An 18,182-nucleotide genomic window follows, 5' to 3' on the forward strand; every position below is an offset into this window, starting at 1 on the left:
ATTTCTATAAATCAAACTTAAATTTCCGTCGATTTTAAATACAATTTAGATTTGTTTATATTTAATATTTAGGTGCTTGTAATTTCGAACTCTATGGATCCAAGGAGTAATCAACATTTATTTATGCAGTAATTGCACTACATTTGCCACGACACAATGACACGCAAATAAATAAATAAATAAATAAAGAAGAAACCATTTTATTTGAAAAAAAATTATTTTTATGACATTACCGTAAGGGAAACTAGGCAAACTTTATTCAAACTATCTAGTTGTTCGCCTTCCCTGTTACATATGTATTTTCGATTGTAGAATGACTAGAATTGCTTTTGGAGATAATCAACCACACTCTTGTCCAATTGGAAGGCCTTGATGAGAACGTCAGGATTGATGGGAGGAGTTGATCCGAAGACTGCATTTGCTATGGTGATTAGCCCAGGATTTTGACTGCTGAGACCGGAAAAGGCCAGAGCATTGGTCTCCCCTATGTTGAATTGGAAGTGAATCAGTCCAATTGGAAATACAAAGACGTCTCCCTTGTTTAGAACTTTGGTGAAGAGTTTGTTTGGGTTGGACGTGACAAATCCAACTAAGAGAGTACCCTCTATGACTACCAAAAGCTCGGTGCCGCGAGGGTGAGTGTGAGGAGGATTCAGGCCATATGGTGCAAAGTCAATGCGAGCCAAAGATATGCCAAGAGTGTTGAGACCTGGAAAATTGTTGACGCTCACAAGATTGACACTTGATCCAAGTTTATTTGCAGCTGTGTTTCCAGGAATATTGAGCCCGGAGAAGAAAAAATCGTTGGCTACGACAGTTGCTGGGTCCTTGCAAAATTGTCCATTCACAAACACTGCACAAAGAAAAGTTTGTTATTATCACAAATAAGACAGTTCTGTAACAATGGACAATAGCAGGTCAAGTAGGAAAAAATAAAATCTAATGCAGATCATATAACCGTAAGGCATAATTTCATTAATGCGTAAAACTTCATTATAACGATCTCGAAAGAATGTAGATGATGATAACACTACTAAGTACTGCTAATAATAAGGAGAGTGCATGCATGTACATACCAGCAGAATCGGTGTTGTTAATTGCGACACAAAAGTCTTGCAAAGGACTAGGGTCATAAGCTGAAACAAGGGTGGTTGCCAAAGCCAGAATGGCCACAATTACAAGTTTCATCATATTTGAGGTTCTCTCTTGTTGTGTAGTATTTTGCGTATTCTTGCTTTGGTGAGGGATGGGAAACATTGCATATGGGAATGCCTATTTATTGAGAGGAGTCACTGAAGCGGTCCATGTTTTTGCACAAACGAAGCATATAACTTGGTAGTTCTGCAACTATTATAAATATTTTTTAATTTAATGGATGAACCATTCTTTAACCACTACTTGTCGTGTACTACATAGTTCGAAAACCAATCAAACGGGACCTCTTCAATGCCATTTTGCAATTTTAATGTTGACCAATCCGATTCTGTCAAAAATAATGTTTCTTTAGCCCACCCACAAATAAACCTAATGTTGATTGTATATTAAAATATTGAAAGGAGTCAGTGAAGTTGTCTATGTTTTTCACAAACGGAGCATATAAGACTTGGCAATTCTTCAAACACTCTCAATTTCTTATGTAATGGATCAACCATTCTTCATTCACTACTAGTAGTATATATATATATTTTTTTTTTTCGAAAATGGAAGATATTTATTTAAGAAAAATTTTCTTATACAACAGAAAAGAGAAGTATTACATATTTGGTAACCATTACTTCAAGTTGGACCTCTTCAATGTCAATGTGAAACGTTGCATTGGCAAGCCCACAAATAAAGTTTATGTTGACTGTATCTTTGAAATTAAAATGACTGAAGCTCCCGTATGTTGACTCTATCCTGATTAGTGAAATGTTCCACCGTATTACGCAGCCGATGGGATGTGCAATCCAACTTTGCTTCACGCAATTTCTCTATGTAGAATGGTTTGAATTTATCGTATTCTGACCTTATATTAATTGGTGGGTACTAAATACTTTTTATTGATTTGTTTGCTTTTGCTTGAACCGATCCCGCTACTGCTCCTAAGGATTTGCCTGCCCCCCTGAATAAGTAAGGCCCGGTTAGCCTGGGCGCACATCCCCGCCCTTTTATGTTATGGAAGAATTTCACTAATTCCTTGTGTGGAATCTTTTATTTCTGGCGTAACAGCGGTGGAAGGTTAATGGCTTAATTTCTAGAACGAACAACTACCAAGGCATCTTGTATATTCTTGCCATTTTCCCTTAATGCAGACAGGGTTCGAACTTTAAATCTATTATTCGATAACAAGATATTTTATCAAGCTAAGTGGAACCTACCTTTCATTCACAAATTTAGTTAATAAAAAGTATGAAAAGAAAAGATCCCATTGCATGATTATACATGGAGTCAACCACGAAAACCAAATTAACTTCAAATGCATGCACAAAATGCAACTAATCCTAGGAATGCATGGGCATTGTTAGGATGCATGCATTGACATGTGAAAATATTGAAATGCAAATTCCAGATGATGTTCCTCTATGATTCATGAGATTATTTCAAGAATGATTCCTCTAAAAAGGATTTTTTTTTTTTTTTTTAAATGTTGTGTTGCCCATTTATCCACACGCTGTTTTTTTTTTTAACAAACTTTTCGAGTATCTGAATATTCTCTCGGACGTATATATACAATCTCCCTGTCTCCCAAGCACCTGGTTATTGTAAGAAGGAATCCCAGAATGGCCTCGAGATGCATGAAAAAGGTTTTGAACCCATTATTTTACCTAATTAATCTACCTAACATGTGCATGACTGCTATTTAAGAAAGAAAATAAGATTTTATTTTTGATTTCTTGTTATTTAATGTGATGCAAAACAAATTTAACATGCGAGAATTTCTACTACTATGGATAAATGACATCATCTCATGTGATCATTTTGAGATTTGTGATGAAATAACATATCATTTGCATATATAATAAGCACGTGGATTTATGAATCAATAAGAATTAATCATATGAAGTCCTAATCTAAGACACAAGAACTTTTATAAATATCAAGGCATCAAGTTATTTCATGAATGATCTAATCTACCATTTCTCGATCAATTATGTTATGACCAAATACATGCTATCATGTTTATATGTCTTGTAGCTTAATTTGCACATCTCCATGCACAAATTGCTTGACTCTTAAGGGGCAAAGAGTTTGACCTACTGGGTTAGCAGTATATATTATAACTATTTCAACAACAAAAAAATGCTTATATATTGAATGAATATATTAAAATGCATGACACAATTATGAGATGGCATCTGAGAATGAAATAATAAAGATTCTAAAATTCAAAACACAACTGTCATAATTTCTATGGCTAACATTAATGATAAAATAGAAAGTAATCAAAATCAAAATGAACATTTGTTTTCTTCATTTTTTGGTTTCTTAAAGAATTGTATTTGAAGGAATGCACTTAAATAAGAAAATACCATATTAAATAAGAGAAACCGACCTAGCTATATCTAAACGCTAGGGATCGGATTACCTGCATGCAATCCTCTTTACATTAGTATGAATCATGAATGGCTTATTCTCCCTTTTCTTTTTTAAATTGTACAAAAGAATAATAACACTTTTCTTCATATTTTTTCATTATTCGTTTTTATCCAATTCTATATTTTTTTTTTCAGTTTTAAGAGATAAAGTTTTTTATTGATTACATTAACCTTAATCATGATTGGTTTTCCTAAAATATCAAAACAATTATTTATTCCTAGAATGATAAACAGATATTTTTAATAATATAGAAAATCCACATCATCCTGTAGGATTATGCTATGACTGCATGCCCATTATTGTTGCCTTTTAGACCAATGAGAATTAAGTCTTTGGAGAACTCAAAAAATATATATATATATATATATATACACACAAATACTCAAGACTAATATAAACTGGAAATATATAAACAGGACCATGATATGTGGAAAACACATCAAGTTTCAAATTTGAGTAGTAATATGACTTTATCTTAATAGTAACAGTATAGACAATTCAAAATATGGAACAATATCAAAATTATAATACCTAATTCCATTATCTTTAATGTTGAATACAAACAAATAATTAATTGAAATTAATCCAAACAAATAATTAATCAACCAAAAATCATAGCTTTTAATAAGAAAAAAAATCACATGAACATAAATAAAAAGCATTTATGGTGAAGAAATAAGATCAACCTATTGAGACGTAAATATCTAAAATCTCAAGACTTAAAACTTCAAAATTTATAGAATCTCCAAATTTTACTTCAAAATCAAACCAAATTCAACAAATTTGTATCCAACATACCAAATAAAAACTTATCATTCCCTAGGCTGGAAGACGATTTTTCTACTAGTTTGAGCTTTGAAGTGCATGTTGTGAGGGAATTGTTTATAGTTTTTTATCACATGATCTTGATATTGAATTTACATGCCTTTGATTGTTGGACTTGAACCTAATGAGAAATGCATAAATAACTATCTCACCACTGTTTACTAGCCAATCATGAACACCTTAGTGCATATCATATGATTTTGTGGTCGGGAAAGTGTAGCACATGCAAAAAAAGAACATATGGTGTAGCCTCGAATTAGTGCTAAAATTGGTGTGTACATTATTGGACTATAATAACTTCATAGTCAAATAAAATTGGTGTGTACGTTATCTTGGCTATTTTAATAAGTTTCAAACCAAATAAAATTGGTGTGTACATTATGAGACAAATTCAAGAAACTTACATGACTACAAGCTTTTACTCTAGGAGATTTGGGAGTTATATGATGTAACTCTTTAAGGGATAGTCTCTTTCAAATTTATGTGACGAATTTTGTAGAAGTTGTGATTGATTACTATCTACTTATCACCTCATATGTATCTTAAGCTTTTGCTAGTTGCACACACTTCACAAGTTACTCTTTGCTAAACTTGGTACATGTTGTTGTGTGTGATTTTGTTGTGGCCATCCAAGATTGAAAGAACCTTGATTTTAATGCAAAATGTGTTTAAAGTGTTTTTGAGGAAAATTTGATTGAAAATCTTACTTTTGGATAATGAGGGTTAAATTCAAGGGATTTTGAAAAACTTTTCATCTCATACGCATGCATTTCATTCATAAAATACTATGCTTTGAGGAGTTTCTGCATTAAAATGCTTTATTTTTCAAAAATTTGATTTTTCCAGATTTTCAATAGATCGAGTGTGTTTTTCGATCGATCGAAATTGCAATTAAAATTTTGGTTTGAATTTGTCTGGCTCTATCGATGCTCGATTGATGCTGGATCAATCGAATGTAATTTTCAATTGATCAAACCTGTTTTTTGATCAATCGAAAATCATTCAAAGGGCTTTAAAAACATAAGCTTTTCACGTGTTTATCACTTTTCAAACTTTTTCAAAAAGTTCTTTCTCTCTCTCTTCGATCGGTCAATGATTCAAAGCGATTTTTTGTCGGTTTCCCTCAAACGTTTTGCTAGGTTTTTGTCTTCTAAGGCCGGTAAGACTCTTTTGCCGCTCCTTTTTCATTTATTTTCATGTTTCATGCATATTTTTTGTTAGAAAATTTAGACCCCGGTTGATCAAATTAACAAGTTTTAAATCCAAGTTGTTAATTAGATTTATTATGCATAAACTTGTTAAAACAAACAAACATCAATATCATGTCAAAATCATATGCAGCGAAAAAATAAATAAAACAAGATATGATGACCTTGGAAAACCAATGAAACCAACCAGTTTTACAGTAAAAAACCTGGGGGGAAACTTTCCTGAAAAGCAATCCACTATAGTAAAGAGAAGTTTCAAATCTAGTACAAAACTTTTGTCCCTATACTCTATAATACCCGTAGATGAACTCACAGCAGAAACCTTCTACTGCTTCAGAACCTCTGAACTCTTCAATATATGAACGCCACCCTTTGATGCACGGATCCCAGTACGTGACTCACTCCTTTGCACGAATCCCAGTACGTGACTCACTCACCAACTTAAGAAAGAAGAATGTTGGCTGCAACGTTCTTCACTTCATCAACAATGAAGATCAAGAAGCACTTGGTTACAAAACCCTAAGGCGTAAAGACACAGTAGCTTCTTTCAGAGAGAATAAGGCTTCGGTCACCTTTTGCATATGTTCTTCTTGTATTCTCCTGTGTGACGGCCTCTAAAATATGCCTTATATATGTCTAGGGTTGTGAGAAAAGAAACCCTACACAAATACAAAAGCCTGGCCCAAAAATCAGATCTGAAAACTCTGATTTCCGTAACCTCGATAGATAGCCTCGATAGATAGCATCCGTCGAGCCTCATTAAACCTCGATAGATAGCTATCTGACGAGCAGCTGTCGAGAAGCTGTCCAGCAGCTATCCAGCAGGTTTCTAGCATTAGTAAACACATTTTCTTCATTTGTTTCTTGGTTCAATCTTCATGGTTTTAATACTAGACTTGAACAACATGTTCTTTGAAGTATTAAACACATCATAGATCTACCCAAATACAAGTAAAGTGCGTTTTGATAAAGGATTAGCCAATTACATAAATAATGAATGACATATGTTCTAAACAAGTAAAACACATATGTCCTAACATTTTTCATGCATTTTGGGGAAATATCGAACCTATGAATATTTGGAGATTTTGGTGATTTCAATCTTTTCTTTCTAAATTGATCAATGGGTTTTTGTTGTGGGATGATATAAATATGATCTTTGCGAATTAATTTGATCAATTTGTTGATTTTGGAAAAATTGAATTTTCTAGGGCTTGAAACTACCCGAATTGGGATTTTGTTCAATTGAACTTTAATCGATAAAATTGGCTGGTTTGTTTAATTGATTTGATCATTATATTCAGTTAACTATCTTGTGTAATGATCAATTTGTTGAGTTTTTTGAAAATGGGTTTTCAAGATTTGGGGTTTTTGACATAACTGTATGCTCAAGCCAATTTTGCGATTTTAAAGTGCAATTGAACTTATTCTCACAGCATTAGAGCATGCATCATGTGTTGATATTGTTCATGTGTCATATAGATTGTTCTTTCCTATATTATTTCTGTTTTAACTTGCAGTTTGCCCTTGGTTTCTTCTTGTGTTTGCCTTTTGTCTCTTTTCTGTCTTTCCATTCTAATCTTTAGCATCATGACTAGTAAGACCAGAGCAAATAGGAAATCCTCTTTTTCTTCTGTCCCCACCTTTGATAGTGAGAGGTTCCTTAGTGAGAAAAACCAGGAAACTTATTAGACATTGAACATTCGTAGGAATGTCTAGGCTGGGAGAAGGGTAGTGTTAGATGAGTTAGATGGTGAGATTCAGAGAAATTTTGAGCGTAGGGGTTGGCTTCCTTTGTTGGACATCTCACATCCCCCTCTGGCTGCCTTGATTAAAGAGTTCTACTCGAACCTCTCTGTCCACTCCTATGATTCCAACACTCTAGTGAGGAGTTGGATACGGGGTGCCTTTGGTCCAGCGTCCTGTTTATCCTTACGATGAGTCTCCACCCTTTGATGACATTATGTCATATCTTACTGCGACTTCTATCCAATGGGGTTTTGATCCTCGGATCACTTCTCACGAGTTGACCGAGATTCATTATCTCTTTTTTCGGATTTCTTGCCATTCCATCTGGCCTATCTCTCACCTGCACACTATTCCTTTGGAGAGATGTGCATTATTGTATGCGCTTGTCACGGATGCTTCTATGAGTTTTCTTCATCTTTTAATTCGTTCTTTGATTTAGGTTCACAGGAGTAGTTCTACTGCTCATGGTCTATTCTTTCCCGTTTTTATTCATCGGATTTTATCACATCTAGGATTAGATGAGTTTTCGGCGTCTAAGCTCGTTCATATTATAGCTCCTATAAGTGCCACCTTTCTTAGGTAGAGGTCTGCTCAAATGCGAGCTAGCTCTAAACGTCCTAGAGTAGATTCTTCCTCTGGTGCTCCTCCTCCTCCTCCTTCTACAGGTGATCCGGCTGCTGATGATTATGTCGATCCAACTACTGCTGTTACTTGTCCACCTTCTACTTCGGATGTTTCTAGCATTCATCGTGATTTGGACACTGTCATGACCGTTCAGGCGGCTCATGGTCAGCTTTTGGTGGACATGCTTACCGAGCTTCAGGCTTTGAGAGCGGATTTGGCGAGTTTTAGGCGGTCACCTCCACCACCTCATTTTGATGATGAGTGAGTACCCTTTGGCAATTCGTCACAAAAAGGGGGAGTACATATGGAGAAGAGATTTTGTTGATAGGGGGAGATATAGATTGTATCTAGGTGATTGATCATGTATTTATATTTTTTGGCTCATGATGTGTTTTGTTTTATTTGAGTTGTCTATGATAGGGGAAGATACTATGATGTGTTTATTTCTGTTTCTTGTTTCACATTGTACTACATTGATTATTGATTTATATTTATGAGGTTATTCATGATATATGTCTTGTAGTTTATGATTATGTGAAATCAAGAATTTATTTTGTTTACTTGTATTTTCCACACATGCATTTATGTATTTGTTAAGTGTTATAGGAAAATACAAGTTGATTCAGTCATGTTGCTGTCTACACTTGCAACTGATAGATAGTAGTTAGGTTGAATTTGTTTTTGTTGGGCAATGTTTTGTAATGGCCTATTTTTGTAACTTTGAGCACTTTGTTTAGTTTGTGTTTTGTCATGGATTGCCAAAGGGGGAGTTTGTTGGGTTCTAAGACTTTAGGTTCAAATGTATTAGAACTTCATTTTTGTAATGTTGTCAAACTGTGATCAAAACGTTTAGTCTTGTTTTTAGACTTGTTCAAAGTATGTCTATGTGTAAAGTTGAAATCGAGTCCACTGCAGGATTTACTGTGTAATCTGCTTGGCTTGATTGATCGAAAATTAGACTCGATCGATCGAAGCTCGTATAGATTGTTTTTCTATAGAATTTTCCAACTCAGCCCAAGCCTGTTTGACGTGTAGGGTTTTACGTTTTGCCCTAGGTATAAAAGGGAAAACCCTAGCCACGTTTTTAAGGTTGTTGCAGTTGTTGTTTATTCTGTTTATGTGAATCTCTTGTGAGATCTAGAGGTGTTTGCCTTCACATACACTTAGGGTTATCAAAAATCAAGATTATGTCAAGAGGTTGATGATTATTCTGCTACTGCATTAAGAGCTTAAAGATACACAAGCGAGAGTGCTTGTACTTGCTATGAATCCAAGAAAAAAGTAGTCCGTGAACTCGAAGCTGTCACGTGGTCGTGGTAGTAAGTTTCCTACTCGAGGTAGCAATAGGATGTTAGTGGTCTAAGTCACTATTGTGTAAACTTCAATTCTTTCATAGTGGATCTATTTTACCTTGAGAATAGCTAGGTTAAATCTTCCCCAGGTTTTTTATCGGTTTGATTTTCCCGGGTTATCATATTGTTGTGTTATTTATTTTTAGCACTATTTCAATGATATGATTTGTGTTAACCTAGATCTGCATAATTTACTAAGCTAATCACTTGGCTATATAACTAGGTTAATATGGTTGTGTTTAAGGGGTCTAAAAACATACAGACAGTAAGTTGTAAGACTTTGCAATGTCTATTTTATCGTTCAAAACCTAAATTAAAAAATTTAAACCAACAATTCATTGAAAAATATGATAAACTTACAAACGGAGGATGCATAGGAGAGAGAAAGGGAAGCAAATTCAGTGAAGAGGGCAATCAAAGCAATCTATATATAAATAATTCCAAGAAATATTAAACAAATAATTTCTAAAGTTTAAACACGAAGAGAAAACAAAGAGGAAGAGTGGAAAAACAACATTCACCTAGGGGAGAGAGGGGAGAGAGGCAGAGATACTAATGAGTTTTAATACATGTGTTGGTGGCTTCGTGCCGTACTATGAGGTTTTTGTGACTTTTTGTGAAAGACAAAAGACTTAAAAAGAAAATGTTTGTGTTGGTGTCGTACAAAACAAACGTGCATTAGATAGTTAAAAAAAATGATAATGATGAGTATGAATTTAAGTTGGACTTGTTAGAGAGATAGAGTTTTATTTCATGTTAAGTTTGCCAAATAATTTTATTTAAATATTGTGCTGGCATGAAAAATTGTAAAATTTTTAGAGGCTTTTGTTATAATAATAATAATAATAATAATAATAATAATAATAATAATAATAATTTATTATTATATTTTCATATTTATATATAAATATGAAATATATAATTTAACAAAAAGATATAAATTACATAATTATAATATTTTTTTTATATAATTGGAGGAGATGTTTTTAAAATAACTCTTTTTTTTTAAAAAAAATACTATAATTGGTTGACTAATTTAAACGCATCCAGAATAATGTACACCCTCATTGCATGGAACAAATTTTAATTTTAAGGTAATTGGGTGAATATTTATCATTTTTATTATGTTTTTAGGGCTCGTATCTCTAATTTCTTATGCCATTTATTTTGTATTTTTTAGCCCAAAATTACCAATCTTTTTCCAAATAGAATAAAATTTCATACTTTTCAACCCAATAATTGAGGGAAAATTTTTTCTTGAGCCTAAAACTGAAAAGTCAACTTACAAAAAGAATCAATTTAAGGCCCAATTAGTCCGAACAGAACTAAATTGGAACGAACTGGACTGAATGAACCATAATGGACTACAATATACCAAATGTACCAAAAAGGATTTAATGGACTAAAGTGGACTAGATGTATTGAAGTGAATCAAAATGGACCGAATGAACCAAAGTGGACTGAAATAGAAATTTTCAAAACATTATGCCTTCTAAATAATCGTCTCCACTCTAAATTGATCTATTTCACAGTATTATATTTTACAAATTTAAAGATGTATAAACTGACATGTCATTTAAAATTTTAAATAGTGTGTTTGTACACTGTTGGATCCATAAAATAAAAAGGTTAATCATAAACTAGATGAATCAAAGAAGACTTGAAATAGAGAATCATGTTCCTTGAATAATGCTCAAGCACCTTAAAGCAGACCTTCAAGAATCAATACAATTAGTCATATATACATTTGTCATTTGTGAACCTATTAAGAACGTGTTTACTATTTCCAAAGCACAAAAACACTCCTCCAACGTACCTGAGAATCTATTTCCCAGTTGCTCAATTTCATTTTTTAAGGATTGAAGGGAAAACAATTGCTAATTCCATTAATATGAGTAATTCAGGTTTCATTTACACCATGACATACATAAATTAAACTAAATCTTATGCATAAGGCAATTTCTTCATATCTTCCTTTCCTTTTTCACTAGTTTTGCCTTACCCATTTTCAAGTATTTTGTTTTTACCCCTCGTATCATTTTTTTCCATGTTACCTCGGTATGAATACATTTTCAATAGCGCTCAAAAATTTTGCTTCACAAATATAACCTCCAGGAATGTTTAACATAAAATACGCGCTATTGAACCCAAAATTTGTCCTCCCATTTCTATAAATCAAAATTAAATTTCTGTCGATTTTAAATGCAATTTAGATTTGTCTATATTTAATATTTAGGTGCTTGTAATTTCGAACTTTATGGATCCAAGGAGTAATCAACATTTATTTATGCAGTAATTGCACTACATTTGCCACGACACAATGACACGCAAAAAAATAAATAAATAAATAAAGAAGAAGCCATTTTATTTGAAAAAAAATTATTTTTATGACATTACCGTAAGGGAAACTAGGCAAACTTTATTCAAACTATCTAGTTGTTCGCCTTCCCTGTTACATATGTATTTTCGATTGTAGAATGACTAGAATTGTTTTTGAAGATAATCAACCACACTCTTGTCCAATTGGAAGGCCTTGATGAGAACGTCAGGATTGATGGGAGGAGTTGATCCGAAGACTGCATTTGCTATGGTGATTAGCCCGGGATTTTGACTGCTGAGACCAGAAAAGGCCAGAGCATTGGTCTCCCCTATGTTGAATTGGAAGTGAATCAGTCCAATTGGAAATACAAAGACGTCTCCCTTGTTTAGAACTTTGGTGAAGAGTTTGTTTGGGTTGGACGTGACAAATCCAACTAAGAGAGTACCCTCTATGACTACCAAAAGCTCAGTGCCGCGAGGGTGAGTGTGAGGTGGATTCAGGCCATATGGTGCAAAGTCAATGCGAGCCAAAGATATGCCAAGAGTGTTGAGACCTGGAAAATTGTTGACGCTCACAAGATTGACATTTGATCCAAGTTTATTTGCAGCTGTGTTTCCAGGAATATTGAGCCCGGAGAAGAAAAAATCGTTGGCTACGACAGTTGCTGGGTCCTTGCAAAATTGTCCATTCACAAACACTGCACAAAGAAAAGTTTGTTATTATCACAAATAAGAGAATTCTGTAACAATGGACAATAGCAGGTCAAGTAGGAAAAAATAAAATCTAATGCAGATCATATAACCGTAAGGCATAATTTCATTAATGCGTAAAACTTCCTTACAACGATCTCGAAAGAATGTAGATGATGATAACACTACTAAGTACTGCTAATAATAAGGAGAGTGCATGCATGTACATACCAGCAGAATCGGTGTTGTTAATTGCGACACAAAAGTCTTGCAAAGGACTAGGGTCATAAGCTGAAACAAGGGTGGTTGCCAAAGCCAGAATGGCCACAATTACAAGTTTCATCATATTTGAGGTTCTCTCTTGTTGTGTAGTATTTTGCGTATTCTTGCTTTGGTGAGGGATGGGAAACATTGCATATGGGAATGCCTATTTATTGAGAGGAGTCACTGAAGCGGTCCATGTTTTTGCACAAACGAAGCATATAACTTGGTAGTTCTGCAACTGTTATAAATATTTTTTAATTTAATGGATGAACTATTCTTTAACCACTACTTGACGTGTACTACATAGTTCGAAAACCAATCAAATGGGACCTCTTCAATGCCATTTTGCAATTTTAATGTTGTCCAATCTGATTCTATCAAAAATAATGTTTCTTTAGCCCACCCACAAATAAACCTAATGTTGATTGTATATTAAAAAATTGAAAGGAGTCAGTGAAGTTGTCTATGTTTTTCACAAACGGAGCATATAAGACTCGGTAATTCTTCAAACATGCTCAATTTCTTATGTAATGGATCAACCATTCTTTATTCACTACTAGTAGTATATATATATTTTTCCGAAAACGGAAGAAATTTATTTAAGAAAAATTTTCTTATACAACAAAAAAGAGAAGTATTATATATTTGGTAACCATTACTTCAAGTTGGACCTCTTCAATGTCAATGTGAAACGTTGCATTGGCAAGCCCACAAATAAAGTTTATGTTGACTGTATCTTCGAAATTAAAATGACTGAAGCTCCCTTATGTTGACTCTATCCGGATTAGTGAAATGTTCCACCGTATTAGGCAGCTGATGGGGATGTGCAATCCAACTTTGCTTCCCGCAATTTCTCTAAGTAGAATGGTTTGAATTTATCGTATTCTGACCTTATATTAATTGGTGGGTACTAAATACTTTTTATTGATTAGTTTGCTTTTGCTTGAACCGATCCCACTACTGCTCCGAAGGATTTGCCTGCCCCCCTGAATAAGTAAGGCCCCGTTAGCCTGGGTGCACAACCCCGCCTTGTTATGTTATGGAAGGATTTCGCTAATTCCTTGTTCTGGTTTCTTCTATTTCTGGCAGCGGTGGAAGGTTAATGGTTTAGTTTCTAGAACCAACAACTACGAAGGCATCTCGTATATTCTTGCCATTTTTTTTTAATGTAGACAGGGTTTGAACTTTAAATCTCTTATTCGATAACAAGAGATTTTATCGAGCTAAGTGGAACCTACCTTTCATTCACAAATTTAATTAATAAAAAGTATGAAGAGAAAAGATCCAATTGCATGATTATACATGGAGTGAACCATGAAAACCTAATTAACTTCAAATGCATGCACAAAATGCAACTAATCCTAGGAATGCATGGGCATTGTTAGAATGCATGCATTGACATGTGAAAATATTGAAATGCAATTTCCAGATGATGTTCCTCTATGATACATGAGATTGTTTCAAGAATGATTCTTCTAAAAAGGATTTTTTATTTATTTATTTATTTTTTATGTTATGTTGTCCATTTATCCACATGCTGTTTTTTTTTTACAAACTTGGATGTCTAAACCTTTTTGAGTATCTGACTATTCTCTCAAATGTATATATGCAGTCTCCCTACCCCACATGCACCTGGTTATTACAAGAAGGAATACCAAAAAAGCCTTGAGATGCTAGAAAGCGGTTTTGAACCCATTATTTTACCTAATTAATCTACTTGACACGTGCATGATTGCTGTTTAAGAAAGAAAATAAGATTTTATTTTGGATTTCTTGTTACTTAATGTGATTCGAAACAAATTTAACATGCGGGAATTTCTACTACTTTGCATAAATGACATCATCTCATGTGATCATTTTGAGATTTGTGATGAAATAACATATCATTTACATATATAATAAGCACGTGGATATATGAATCAGTAAGAATTAATCATATGAAGTCCTAATCTAAGACACAAGAACTTTCATAAAAATCAAGGCATCAAATTATTTCATGAATGATCTAATCTACCATTTTTCGATCAATTATGCTATGACCAAATACATGCTATCATGTTTATATGTCTTGTAGCTTAATTTGCACATCTTCATCCTCAATGTGCTTGACGCCTAAGGGGCAAAGAGTTTGACCTACTGGGTTAGCAGTATATATTATAACTATTTTTTTAAAAAAATGCTTATATATTGAATGAATATATTAAAATGCATGACACAATTATAAGATGGCATGTGAGAATGAAATAATAAAGATTCTAAAATTCAAAACACAACTGTCATAATTTCTATGGCTAACATTAATTATAAACTAGAAAGTAATCAAAATCAAAATGAACTATTGTTTTTCAGGTTCTTAAAGAATTCGATTTGAAGGAATGTACTTAAATTAGAAAATACCATATTAAATAAGAGAAACCTACCTAGCTATATCTAAATGCTAGGGATCGGATTACCTGCATGCAATCCTCTTTACATTAGTATGAATCATGAATGGCTTATTCTTCTTTTTCTTTTTTAAATTGTACAAGCGAATAATAACACTTTTCTTCATATTTTTTTCATTATTCATCTTTATCCAATTCTATATATATTTTATTTTTAAGAGATAAAGTTTTTTATTGATTACATTAACCTTAATCATGATTGGTTTTCCTAAAATATCAAAACAATTATTCATGCTTGGAATGATAAAAAAAAATATTTTTAATAATATAGAAAATCCACATCATCCTCTAGGATTATGCTATGATTGCATGCCCATTATTGTTGCCTTTTAGACCAATGAGAATTAAGTCTTTAGAGAACTCAAAAAAAAAAAAAAAAAAAAGAAGAAGAAGAAGAAGACTTTAGTGACGTTAAATTGGCCGGCATTTAGTTTAAACCAGAACCATGCATCAAACTCAATTAATCACCGCCATCATCATTATCATTCACTACCATCATCTCTAAGTACTCTACATCATTCACTGCCATATTTTCGATTTCATGGAAAAGACTTCGTACGAACAGTAAATACTCATATCGTGTGCTAGGACTACATTCCTTCACTATATATGTCTTTAGGTTCTGTCCGATGGTTCTTAGCCTTAGGCCGTAAATATTCTGCGACTTGTTCTTGTAGCAAGCACCACCATGAACAACAACCGTCAAGTTATGGAAGCATAATTTACAACGTAAAACAAGCCAAAACATTATTCTAGAGAGAAATGTACCAACCTTTAACAATCCTCCACGTTGTTGCAATAATTATTTCACTAGTTGGTACACCTTGAATTAGAGGCTCCAAATAATTACTAAAACATGCCAATAAGCTCCACATTATTAAAACAATAATAGATTTTTTAGATTGGGTTGTATAAATTTGTGCTGGGGGGCGTATACCAAGCTCCACGTCAACTTGAGTTCTAGGTTAATTTTTCTTTTTTTCTTTTTTATGAGTACTAGTCTGCTAGATCAATCCAGATTATATAACCGATTACAATGTCCCCTAATTATGACTAGTTCATGAGTCTTACATCAGACAAGTGCTAAGTCAATTTGCGTTATATATAAGCAACTAAAGAAAAAAAAAACTAGTACAATTAGAGCATAATACAAATGTGGATAAATTTTTTCTCGAGTTGTGACATGGTAAACTTATCATTCTAACTGTACTCGTTGCCTCCAATACCTCTGTAAATTTTTCATCACTTAAATAATTAGTAATAACTAGTCGCTAACTCTGGAAAAAAAAAATGAAGAAATATTTAACTTCTATACTTTTCCATAGTTTAGAAGTATTGTCTAACATTGAACGTTATTGAGTTGCAAGTGTATAGTTACCGAAACCTACAAAGTAATTTACAATTATTAAATTAATAAAAGAAAACTCTCAATAGTTATATATACACACACTCAAAACTAATATAAACTGCAAATATATAAATGAAGACCATGATATGAGGAAGACACACCAAGTTTCAAATTTGAGAAGTTATATGACTTTCTCGTAATAATAAAAATATAAATAATTCAAAACATGGAATAATATCAAAATTATAATACCTAATTCCATTATCTGTTATGTTGAATCCAAACAAATAATATATTGAAATTAATCCAAATAAATATTTAATCAACCAAAAATCATAGCTTTTAATAAGAAAACCAAAAATCATATGAACCTAAATAAAAAGCATTTAAGATGGAGAATTAAGATCAACCTACTGAGACGCAAATACCAAAAATCCCAAGACTTAAAACTTCAAAATTTATAGAATTGCCAAATTCTACTTCAAAACCAAACCAAATTCAACAAATTTATATATAACATACCAAATAACAATTTATCATTCCCTAGGCTGGAAGACGATTTTCCTACAAAAAAAAAAATGGAGATGCTTTATATACCATGTACAATAAAAAAAAAAATTAGTAGAAAATCTAAGGCACATATGAAAGCAAATTAAAAAATTCGACATAAAATATAAAATTCATTAATAACAGTATAAACAAATATTCACATATGTTGAATTGAAATTTTATAAACAATAACAACATAAACAAATTCAACTTAAAATTTGTTAATCAAAGAAGAAAGTTGAATCAGATTGCTTGCGTTTTTTTTTTTAATCCTAAAGTGAAGTTAAGTTAAGGGTTTTAAGGTGGTAATTGCTAAGGTTTTGAGAAGGGGAGAGAGAGTTCTAACAGGAGTCCTTCTCTCTCTTTTTTTCTTAGTCCTAACTTTTTTTTTTGTTACGTGAGTCTCTTTTTTTTTTTTTTTTTGAATCTTAAAGTTAAGTTAAGTTTAAAGTTTTGAGGTGGTAATCGTTAGGACTTTGAGGAGGGGAGAGAGAGTCCTAATAGGACTCTCTCTCTCTCTCTCTCTCTTTTTCTTAATCTAACGTGAGTTTTTTTTTTTTTTTTTTTTGAGTCCTATTTTCAACGTGAGTCTCTTTTTTTTTCTTTGTTTTTTTTTTTTTTTTTTTTGAGTCCTATTAGAATTTTTGTTTTTAAATAAGTTATCAAAGTTTGAATTTGAGTTTCAGGATCTGTTTGGATACCGCTTATTGCTGAAAATTGAAAACTGAAAATATTGTAGCAAAATAATTTTTAAATGTATAAATAGTGTCGTGAGACCCAATTTTAAAAATACTTTGCTGAAAAAAGTACTTGTGGGTCCCGTGAACAATGCACGGGACCCACACAAAAAAACGAATTGTTAGGTTCTAAGACCTTAGAGACTAATGTATTAGAACTTCAATATGTATATGTTGGCAAACCATGATCAAAACATAGAGTCTAGGTTTAGGCTTGCTCAAAGTATGTTTTGTTGAAAAGTTGGAATCGAGTGACTACAGAAATTATTGGTCGAATTCTGCAAGGCTTGATCGATCGAAAATTAAACTCGATCGATCGAAACTCATGCAGATTGTGTTTTCTACAAAATTTCCAACACAACCCAAGCCCATTTGACGTGTAGGGTTTAATGTTTTATGTCTCATATAAATAGAAAAACCTTAGCTACGTTTTAGAGGCTTTTAATACGCTGTATGTGTGAATTTCTTGTGAGATCTAGAGGTGTTTACCTTCATAC

At 32.8% G+C, this 18,182-nt stretch overlaps 2 protein-coding genes across 2 annotated transcripts; both read right to left on the bottom strand.

Annotated features, from left to right (window-relative positions):
- Positions 1-317: 317 nt before the first annotated feature.
- Positions 318-1,283, bottom strand: LOC142608199 (germin-like protein subfamily 1 member 20). Its single transcript, XM_075779921.1, has 2 exons — positions 1,077-1,283; positions 318-853 (listed from the first exon to the last, which is right to left on the bottom strand). The coding sequence occupies exons 1-2, from the start codon at positions 1,255-1,257 to the stop codon at positions 318-320; spliced, it is 717 nt and encodes a 238-aa protein (XP_075636036.1). The 5' UTR covers positions 1,258-1,283.
- Positions 1,284-11,782: 10,499 nt separating this feature from the next.
- On the bottom strand, positions 11,783-12,755 carry LOC142608240 (germin-like protein subfamily 1 member 20). Its single transcript, XM_075779980.1, has 2 exons — positions 12,575-12,755; positions 11,783-12,351 (listed from the first exon to the last, which is right to left on the bottom strand). The coding sequence occupies exons 1-2, from the start codon at positions 12,753-12,755 to the stop codon at positions 11,816-11,818; spliced, it is 717 nt and encodes a 238-aa protein (XP_075636095.1). The 3' UTR covers positions 11,783-11,815.
- Between the last annotated feature and the right edge of the window lie 5,427 nt (positions 12,756-18,182).

Source organism: Castanea sativa, chromosome 8, assembly GCF_040712315.1.
Source record: "Castanea sativa cultivar Marrone di Chiusa Pesio chromosome 8, ASM4071231v1".
Classification (NCBI taxonomy): domain Eukaryota; kingdom Viridiplantae; phylum Streptophyta; class Magnoliopsida; order Fagales; family Fagaceae; genus Castanea; species Castanea sativa.

Coding starts and splice junctions, on each gene's coding strand:
- LOC142608240 (XM_075779980.1), bottom strand. CDS start 12,755: ATGTTTCCCATCCCTCACCAAAGCAAGAATACGCAAAATACTACACAA. Junction 12,352..12,574: donor TAACAACACCGATTCTGCTG/GTATGTACATGC, acceptor TTCTTTGTGCAG/TGTTTGTGAATGGACAATTT.
- LOC142608199 (XM_075779921.1), bottom strand. CDS start 1,257: ATGTTTCCCATCCCTCACCAAAGCAAGAATACGCAAAATACTACACAA. Junction 854..1,076: donor TAACAACACCGATTCTGCTG/GTATGTACATGC, acceptor TTCTTTGTGCAG/TGTTTGTGAATGGACAATTT.